Source organism: Gossypium hirsutum, chromosome A01, assembly GCF_007990345.1.
Source record: "Gossypium hirsutum isolate 1008001.06 chromosome A01, Gossypium_hirsutum_v2.1, whole genome shotgun sequence".
NCBI classification, from domain to species: Eukaryota; Viridiplantae; Streptophyta; class Magnoliopsida; order Malvales; family Malvaceae; genus Gossypium; species Gossypium hirsutum.
Genome location: NC_053424.1, coordinates 11,803,513 through 11,813,342, shown reverse-complemented (window position 1 = coordinate 11,813,342; position 9,830 = coordinate 11,803,513). Strand labels below are relative to the sequence as shown.

Sequence of the window (9,830 nt, the reverse complement as noted above, 5' to 3'; positions counted from 1 at the left end):
GATTACAATTCGATAAATAAAGTGAACTTAAATCATCACATCTTATAAAGAAATGTAGTTCTATAGACTTACATGACACTGAATAGCCATTGGCTACTGCAATGTTTGAACTTGTAGAGTCCAGTTTTTGAAGAAATGTTTATCACCCTTTTCAATCATAATCATATACCAGTCAAAAAGTGGAGTGAACAACTAATTCATGAATCACAATTCAAAAGGGAGCCATGGCTTACTTATTATGGAGTTTGCCACTCACACCAAGAAAAGCAAACAAAAGAATGGTTAATTACAAGCTCTTCTCCTCTCTCTATATATAACTGCTGTTTGCAGTGTCTTTCTCCCTATATAAAATGGAGCAGACATTCAGCAGCTTCAACCTCTTCTTTTCCCCTCAACCCATTCATGTTTCTACAGTTATTACAGTCCCTTTTTTTTTTTTTCTCAACTCTCAATGCCCAAAAACCAAGCTCGTTTGTTTCACTTGCTTCCCTCCTGAGGTTGGAGGAACTGGGTTTCATTAGAAAGTTGCAGTCCGTAAAGCATTCTTCCCTTCTCCGCACCGCCGATGAACATCCCTCATCCTGTCGACTGACCTGCAAATACCACTGCAGGTCCAGTCAAATGAAGCAACACAGATGTTGCCCGCTTGAGCCTTCCATTCACAATCTGCAGCAATGTTTGTTATCGTCAAGCTTCTGCTCACATATAATCCCAGAACTCAATGGTACATCATTCCCTACTCTGCTATTGAATAGCCCAGGTGGTCGCATATGACCAGTAAAACCGCTTTTTTGATAACAAGTTCTTTAATTCAATGGTTCAAGCTATGCAGCTTTACAACCAGATGGTCGTTTCAAGATGCTAGACTCGATCAGATGTGATAGTAAGAAAATAAGAAGAAAAACAATGAGAATATAACATTACCTGTGGTACCACAGCACAGTCTGCGGTCATCTATATGATCGACATCCAACCCGATAAACCATGATCCCAGTGAAACGTCTTCGTTGGCATACTTATGCAGCACATGCCTGAAAAATTATCGTTTCACAAGAAACGAACCACATAAACACAAATGAATTTCAAACACAGATAATATGATACTATTCTTCGGAGGATGCAGGAACTTACTGGTTAATGGATATGTATGATGCCAAATCTTTAGAGATGGCATATAGCTGCCCCGTAGCATGACGGAAATACTTGTTTCCCTCCTCACCGAATTTCCAATATTCAGGTTCATGGTATCTTACTCCCCTGTTCACAGATGAGGAAAAAGTGAGAAAATTTCAAAGAAAAGGTAATAACTTCGAACTTTTAGTTAAAAACATAATATTGAACATATTTGGCTTACTTTTGAGCAAGAACTGGACCAGATTTCATGCAACCAATGTAAACCCTTGGCTTGGACCGATGTCTAGCCAAAGTTGCTCCAAGTGTCGCTGCAAAAGCACATAGATAAATCAAATTTAAGAAAAGGTACCGAGGAAAGCAACACCAAGAACCATTTACATAGTAATCTATAAATCCCGAAAGGGTAAAAAAACTCTCGATACTAATTTAAACTTTCAAGTGCAACATACATTTTGGCTGCAACATGAGAAAGATTGTTTTGTCAAAATGCAAAACCAGGCAATAGAATATTGCTTCCTTTACCTATATTTACATGCACATCATCATCAACTTTTACATAGAAATCAGCATCCCACAAAGCAGCGGCAGTGGCAAAGTATGTCTTTGTCTTTGCTGATAATTCGAGGTAACCCTCAACATGCTCCTGATCAAATGAAATTTTTACAAGAATTAGAATATTGAAGAAGAGCTTTGTAGCTTATGGAATGCAGAAAAGAGCTCCTTTATGTAGGCTCATGTCAAATAGAAGATGCCGACAACGAGCAAAGATTGAGGGTCATACCAGCCTCAGAATGTCACCATGCTTCCGATCTTCAGCTTCAATAGCCCTATCAAGGATACCCCCTGAGGTAGCACTGTCAATGGACAGATAAGAAGTTTAGGAGGATCTCACAAGAAGTTGAGAAGATCATATATGAAGCAATAACATTATAGACAATCAAAGATGAATCCACTGAATATTAGCCCAAACAACCAAAGGCTTTTAACTCGAAATTGAACTTCCAACTAAACTAGCTTTTAACTTGAATAAAGTACCCACCTGTGACCAATTACAAATCGCATTACAACTCCCTTCTCTTCTTCAAGCTTCTTTCGTTCTTCTCCTGGTTTTTCATACAGATGAAGGAACAGTAATGATTCATCTCAAGAAACTAATTTTCTACATGATGCACCAAAATGACTATTATATGGAATAAAAGAGATCAATTTGCAAACCTTGAGGCATCCAAGTAGCACGAACTGAATCTCTTCGTTTTCTGCTGCTAAAAGCAGTATTAATACCTACGACCATTAAATATTTCCGTTTCCCACTCGATTCAGGGATTTTCAGGCCATCCGAAATGGGAGAGCCATTAATTATGGATTCCTGCATGGCCCTTGCAGCAGCTAACTCCATCTCCAAATTCGATATGGTTTTATCCAGTGTTCTGCATTTTACATTTAGTAAAACATAAGTCTTCCGCTAAATTAACCAAAAATGTAAGGGAAAAAGCACGGATATAAGCTTACTGTATAGCATTATGAGTCTTTGAAACTTCCCCAAGTATATTCTTCGATCCGCGCTTCACATCCTTCTGTTAACAGAATACATCATATGAGCTAACCAAACCTAGCAATAGGTGACTTAACTTTCAAGTATTTGAATAAACACTCACTTGAATCGGATCACAACCCTCTGTAACTAGTTTTAACCTTTCATCTTTAACCCCGGTTTCTAGTGATACAACCTTATCTTCAGCTTCAGGCACTGTCCACATTCTAATGCCAAAACATCTAATTAGTTTGAAATTCACACTGGTAAAAGAAAAATGGGACAGAAAATATTGTAATTATCGATCTGGGAGCACGAGTACACTCGTAATACTTTTGAAATTCACACTAACATCACGGCAGATACCTCGAGTAACAAATTTCAGATAAAAGAACAGCAAATTAAGTGTTTGAACACTAAAAATGCCATGTCAAAATCTTTGAACTTTTAATCCCCTTGATTTGATCTCATCAGAGTAACAAAGCAAAGCTCAAATGGCCAAAACCTTAAATCCACCATAAAAAAAATCATGAAACAAAGAACAGGAGAACCTACATAATACTCTATGAACTGCAGATCTTTGCTTTACAAGATCAAAAGTTTTCATAATCATTATCCATAAATAAGAACCCCACAAACATATATCAGAAAACCTACTAAAAAATGCCTTAAACCATGGTCCATAGAACTAATTAAATGAAACAGGGAACTGCTTCCACTAAATTGTAAATACAACCAAAAACAAGACCATCCTAAATCAGGAAACTTGTAAAAGCCAAATAATTTATGGAAATCAGAAACAAAAATCATAACTTTAGAAGCACCAACTTTCACCAAACTGCAAATACAAGCTACAACCAAATCAAGACATGGGATTTAAAGAAGCTAAAAAGAAAAAATGAGATAAATTTACCTATCGGAGAAGAGCATCCCAGCACAAAAACAGCCAACGCAAAGCAAAAGAGTCCACTTCTTAGTCACAAAAGACTTTGCATTTGACTCCAATCCTTTACTCTTCCAACCCATTTTTTTCTTGAAACTCTTCCTTCTCTTTCTCCCTCTAAAACTAATCAATCTAAATCAAAGCAAATCCCATTTCTTATCTCAAGTCAACAAAGTCAAAATGACCAAAATCTTTCAGATCCAAAGATCCCAACTTTCCTTCAAACCCAACACCAAAACAGCAACCATTTATTCCAAAACAAAATGTTTTTTCACTTAGAATTTGTATCTTTAAATTGGGTTTTGAGAATTCCTTCTGCTGGAAAATCGCAGAGAATAGAAAACTCAAAACTTGGTGCTCTTTTGGAAGAGCTCTTGGTGATGACCCCCAACAACTTCAACTGTTGAGTTTTTCTAATACAAGCATATATAGAAATATGTGATACAATTAATTTGTGTAATTTATACAACCGACATTCAGAAAAGTAATTTTTATTTTTATTTTATTTTTATTCTTATTTTATTTTTGAGGTCTAGGGCTGTATATTAAATTGTCTGTCCTAGTTGTACATTTATTGACATTTTAACAACTCCCCTAATAGCAGTTGTTTGTTTGATGATTAACAACGGAACAAAAATAAGAGTACCAGTAGCAGCTAAGCTTCTATTTCTAGATCAGAAACAAAGTGGATTCATATTTAAAACATATGTCTTCATATATTGCTGCTATTTTTCATGTTATTTTGAAATGGATGCGCACCATTTGAATTGAAATGACATATGCAAACACAACTGCATGTGTGATGTTTTATGTCATGATTTGCCCAAAGACAAAAATTCCAACAAGAAAAAGGGAAAGGAGAACAGTTGTAGAAAAAAGGAATAACAAATCACATGCCCTAAGAATGTAGCTTAGTGGAGAATATTTTAGGCTGTCAAGAAACCTGACATGTTGTTTCAAAAAAACTTTGAAAGATATAACTAGTTTAGTTTAGTTTAGTTTAGCTTCTTCATTTTTTTTTCTGTTTAGATTTTGCTTTTGTCCTTACAAAGCGCAGCGAACCATCATTCTACAATCATTCATCATGGTATGGTTAGGACACATGGGACACATGCAATGAACATGAGTCCAATAATGGATTTTTCACAGGTTATCAAGACCTATGGTTCTAATTCAAGTTTTGATGTGTTTGAGACTGAGAGATTCAGATCACAACACAGGCTAGTTTGGTCCCAGTTCCAGCACAATTATTTTGGGTTTACAACTGTATATACTTTTACTAAAAATCCAAGAATTCCAAGGTAAACTACTTTGTTGACCGACAGTGCCGTGAATTTTTATTTATTTTCTTCTTTAAAAAAAATATTTATTTTCTTCTTTAAAAAAAATGAGGGATTAAAATGTAGCATCAAGCCCTTCTAGCTTTGACTTTGGGAAGAAGACTCTCTATATTGTCTCTTATACGTACCATATATATATTTGAAGACAGATAAAATGTCACCATAATATCTGCTTGGAAAGAGAATGAAGACCTACCATTTAAGTATGTTTTGTTTGATGGACGAACCATAAATTATCTTTCATTAAAGATATCAAAGCTTGATCATTTGTATCATATATGTACCACACATCTTATTCATTAATATCTATTCTTAGTATTTGCTTTATATTGGTAAATCCTAACTTTCTATTTGCATGTAAAGATACTGTTGATTTTGTCCCTTCAAAGCATGACAATTATGAACCAAAAGCTGCAAAATGCACTAGTGGAATTCATTTTAAGCCCTTTGGGGGGTGTGATGAAGAGCCTTTTCCCTGCCATTATAAGATCAACTTTAAGTCAAAAAGATTAACAAATTAGCCCATTATATCAAAATGATTGCCTTCTCTCTTCTTTCCTTATTTTCTTTTTAAATATATTGTGGTAGGGGTAACCTCCATTGAGTTGAAAAGCAGAGAACCTAAGCCCCCCATTGAGTAGGCTACACTCTAAAAGGTTAATTAAACCCTATTTGCCTTCACTTTGTTGCAATTTTGAGAGATTAATTGAAAAGTGTCTAGTTTTTTGTTCTTCTAAGTAATAAAGAGGGGTCTGTTAATGAGTGTGGTTAATTAAACCAAGTTGATGTGATTAACCATCATCAAAGTGGCCCCAGTCACATGAGCAAACATCAAATATTGGAACCCCCTTTTGCCATATGATTGTGGGTCTGAATCCCATGAGTTGGGCAATGGCACTAAATATTCAAATATAGATGGAAATTTGAGCACCAAACCTTATGTATTTTTTCCATTTTTAAAATTAAAATTTTATAATTATATTAATAGATAGGAACGATTCTGCGTAAAACTTACATATTTTTATAACTTTTGTATATTATCCATGCAAGTTTTGAATAAATTAAAGATTTCTAACTATTTTTTTATGTAAAAGAATTAATAGTTATATATATTAATAAAAACAATCGTTTCAAATAATATAACTGATATATTACATTGATTCGAAAATTTACAAGCATAACAAATATAATTATATTAATAAGTTTAACAATCGGATTGTTAAAATATTAATCATAAAAAAAAAGTTTTTGAAATATGTTAAAATACGTAAACTACTTGAGTTTTATGTCGGTGTAAGTAGATATCTTCTTAATATATATTATCAAAACCAATTATTACAACTCATCAAATTAGGTTAAATTAAATTAACTCGCTCACATATAATTTATTTTAAAAATAAAAATAACAGAGATTCAAATGTAAATGGTGACAATTATAATGATAGCTTTTGAAATGAGAGCCAAATTATTTTTAACCTTAGAATTAAAATGAATAAATTTAATTCAAGATTTAATCTGCTTCACTAAAATAAATAGCACAACACTCTATCTTTTCTCCTCTTTTTAGCTAAAATATTTGGATAATCTTTTAGTTTCAAATTTAATTTTTTGAAGCAAATTTACAACTAGGTTGAAAGTAAGAGATTATAAAAGCAATTTGAGTATTTTATATTTCTTTTTCTTCAAAAATAATTGTAAAGCATTTCAGTCTAAGGGACTTTTCTTTTTCTTGGCTGAGGAAATGCACCCAAAGAATTTCAAGCAATACAATTAAGCATAATATTTTAACATTAAATTCTTTGCATTTCTTTTATGGGAAAGAAAAACAAATATCAAATACAAAAGTAACTATAGTATATAAAGAGAAAAAGAACAGGCTAAGAGTTAGTCCATGACCTGTCCTCATGAACAGTGTATATTTTTCTATTAAATAGGATTAAATTGAACTTATTGAGATGTGGTAGTTACTAATTGAATTGAAAAAAAAAAGAGTTAAACTCTATTATTTAGTTCCTATATTATAATTTGATTAATTTTGATATTATACTTTTCAAATTGGTCAATTTTAGTCATTACACTTTTTAAATTTTGAAACTTTAGTAATGACTCAAACAACAATAGTTAAATTCGTTGGGTCAAATTCAATTAATAGTCATAAATTATGTGTATAGTTGTAGATTTAATCAATATTCTCCAATCGGTTCATTCTGAATTCCTATACTTTTTGAATTTTTGAAATTTCAATCTTGACACAAATGACAATCATTAACCCATTAATTAGATTTTAAGTGCGTAATATGTAGAAATAATAAGTTGACATGACATTACACACATGACAATATGTTTGCCACATCAAGTTTTGGAAATAGTAAAACTTAATTTAATGAATTATAAATTTAATGACTTAAAATTTGAAATTTTGGTGAGGACTAAAATTTTAAAATTTAAAAAGCACAGATGGACTAAATTCATAACTTTTATAAAATACAGGGACTAATAGAAAATTTTAACCCAAAAAAATTACAAACAATAAGTTATATAATATCCAAATATATTTGGGGAAGTAATTAATCCCAGTTTCAACATTTCAAAAGAAGGGTAGATCATTTTCCTTAGTGGGTCATGGGGTCATGGCCTAATTGCTTCACATGAGCCACATGGTGTCACCTAACATTGTGACCAATTGCATGTTCATTTCACATGTTTGTTTACTTTATATACTCTACTCATGGGCCATTGACTTTGCTTCAATACAAACTAAATGAAATTTATTATTTCTGTCTTGAAAACTTCATATTATGTCTTGACAATTGGAAAATTAATTGGTTAATTAAAAAAATAGTGGTCGGAATTTTAAGAAAATTAATTACATTATTAAAAGTTAAATAATAAAATTGATAATAACACAGGTTTAAACTCTGTCATTCTTTTCTTATTTTTTTAATATTATTATAATAATAAATTATATTAAGATTGTTAGGATTTTAAAACTTTTGAAATTATATGTTCAAGTTTTGTCATATATGAATTATCTTCATATTTGTTTTTGTTTAGATTTATTATACGTTAATTTTGTTTTAATATATTATGATTATCCATATATTTATGTTTATTTTAATTGTAATTATTTGAATATATTAATTATAGTCGTACTTAAAAGATGTTAACTTTTTTTAATTTTTAATGTATTTATAGAAACAAACTTAATAACTAATCTTTCACATTATGTAGGGCACAAATTTTAAAGATTTAACTTTTTATATCAGTTTGACATAAGAAAATTGCCCTTTTTTTTATTTTTCAGAAGTTTCATCAACTATAAATTGAGTTATCGTTTTCAAATAGCTAAACCCAACCCAACTGCCAACATCATATCCAATCTCTTTCCAATCCATCATGAAATCCGATTGGGCTTTTCTTTCTAGAAAATAAATGAAGTTTAGGCCTTTTCTAAGGCCCAATCCATGAAAAATCAACTCATGTTTTTTTTTTCTTAGTTAAATTCGAGGATAGCCTCTCTATACTTATCGATTTGTGTGAATTTAATTTTTCTACTTTCATTTGCTTAAAATTAGTTCATTTAATTTTTAATTTAATCATTTTCAGTCCCCTTCAACGTTTTCGTTAACTTTGTTAAAAAATTAGATACAATCACAAATTTAACCCCTTAACTTTTACAATTGCTATCAATTTGACCCCTATTTTTTTTCTTATAAAAATATTTAAAAATTATATTAAAGAACTATAGAATAGTTAAAAAAAATTATAAAATTTTAAAATGTGTTAACAAATTAATCATAAAAACACCAAGACATAACACTGAATTAATTATAACTTTATTCTTACGCAATTGAAAAACTAATTTTCCTAATAATCAACTTTGAAAAAAATCTCTCTCTCATTCTTCCCACTTTCTTCTTTCATGTTCCCTAATAATTTAAACTAACAAACAAAAGCTTCACTATCTCCCTTTTTTATAGAAAATCGAAATCCAAAGAGAATGAAAAGAAAAAAAAAAGTATTCATGTTTTTTATTTTTTTTTGCATGATTTTGTTGAACACTCAAAAATCGAGTAGAATTTTTAAGAGAGAAAAGAGCAGAGAAAGGGAGAGAAAAAGAAGATAGGGAGAAAATCTGTTTTCTCTATTCATAAAAATTCTTCACTGATTCCCCACACTTTTAACATAAAAGGAAGGAAAAATAACAAGAATTGACGTGGCAAAAACGGTTAACAAAACACATCGTTTCACTTAACATGCAACGCCCCGTTTTAACCAATTATTCATTCAACCCAAAACTCAACGTTTCACTAACTTTTCCAGTACACATCAATACCACCCTCTCAGGACCAGATCCTTGTCCTCAAGGATGAAAATGAGGAAACTTAGCTTGTAACTCAGACAAAGACTCCCATGTCGCATCTTTAGGGAAAGAATCAATCCATTCAACAAGAACTTCAGTGATAGCTTGATTCCCTCTTTTCACCATTCGTCGCTCAATGATTCTGACCGGCTCATTTGGTAAGACACCATGAATATCGACCAAGGGTAAATGAGATTGCGAAGGAGCAGACCCTACGTGTTTCTTCAGTTGGGAGACATGGAAAGTTGGGTGGATACGAGACCCCGGAGGTAACTGCAAGGTGTATGCGACTTCACCCACTTTCTTAAGTACTGGAAAAGGGCCATAAAATTTGGGAGATAGCTTTTGATTCAAAATTTTTCTGACAGTGTGTTGTCTATATGGCTGTAACTTCAAATAGACCCAATCACCAACTTGAAAACTCCTCTCACTCCTATGTCTATCTGCGAATTGTTTCATGCGTCCTTGAGCTCTTTTTAAATGGAAATGTAGCAATTTTCTTGCAGCCTCACGAGCTTG

At 32.0% G+C, this 9,830-nt stretch overlaps 1 protein-coding gene across 2 annotated transcripts; it reads right to left on the bottom strand.

The window, feature by feature from the left end:
* Positions 1-200: 200 nt before the first annotated feature.
* LOC107918123 (probable beta-1,3-galactosyltransferase 4) lies at positions 201-4,619 on the bottom strand. Of its 2 annotated transcripts, none has more exons than XM_016847647.2 (11): positions 3,579-4,619; positions 2,790-2,892; positions 2,644-2,708; positions 2,350-2,561; positions 2,174-2,237; positions 1,916-1,988; positions 1,657-1,777; positions 1,355-1,442; positions 1,132-1,257; positions 925-1,031; positions 201-666 (listed from the first exon to the last, which is right to left on the bottom strand). In XM_016847647.2, exons 1-11 carry the CDS (start codon positions 3,689-3,691, stop codon positions 518-520), a joined length of 1,221 nt encoding a protein of 406 aa, XP_016703136.1. In that variant the 5' UTR covers positions 3,692-4,619; the 3' UTR covers positions 201-517. The 2 variants fall into 2 exon arrangements, with proteins under 2 accessions (XP_016703136.1, XP_040932056.1); XM_041076122.1 differs by lacking the exon at positions 201-666 and adding an exon at positions 678-832 and having other exon boundaries at positions 3,579-4,503.
* Between the last annotated feature and the right edge of the window lie 5,211 nt (positions 4,620-9,830).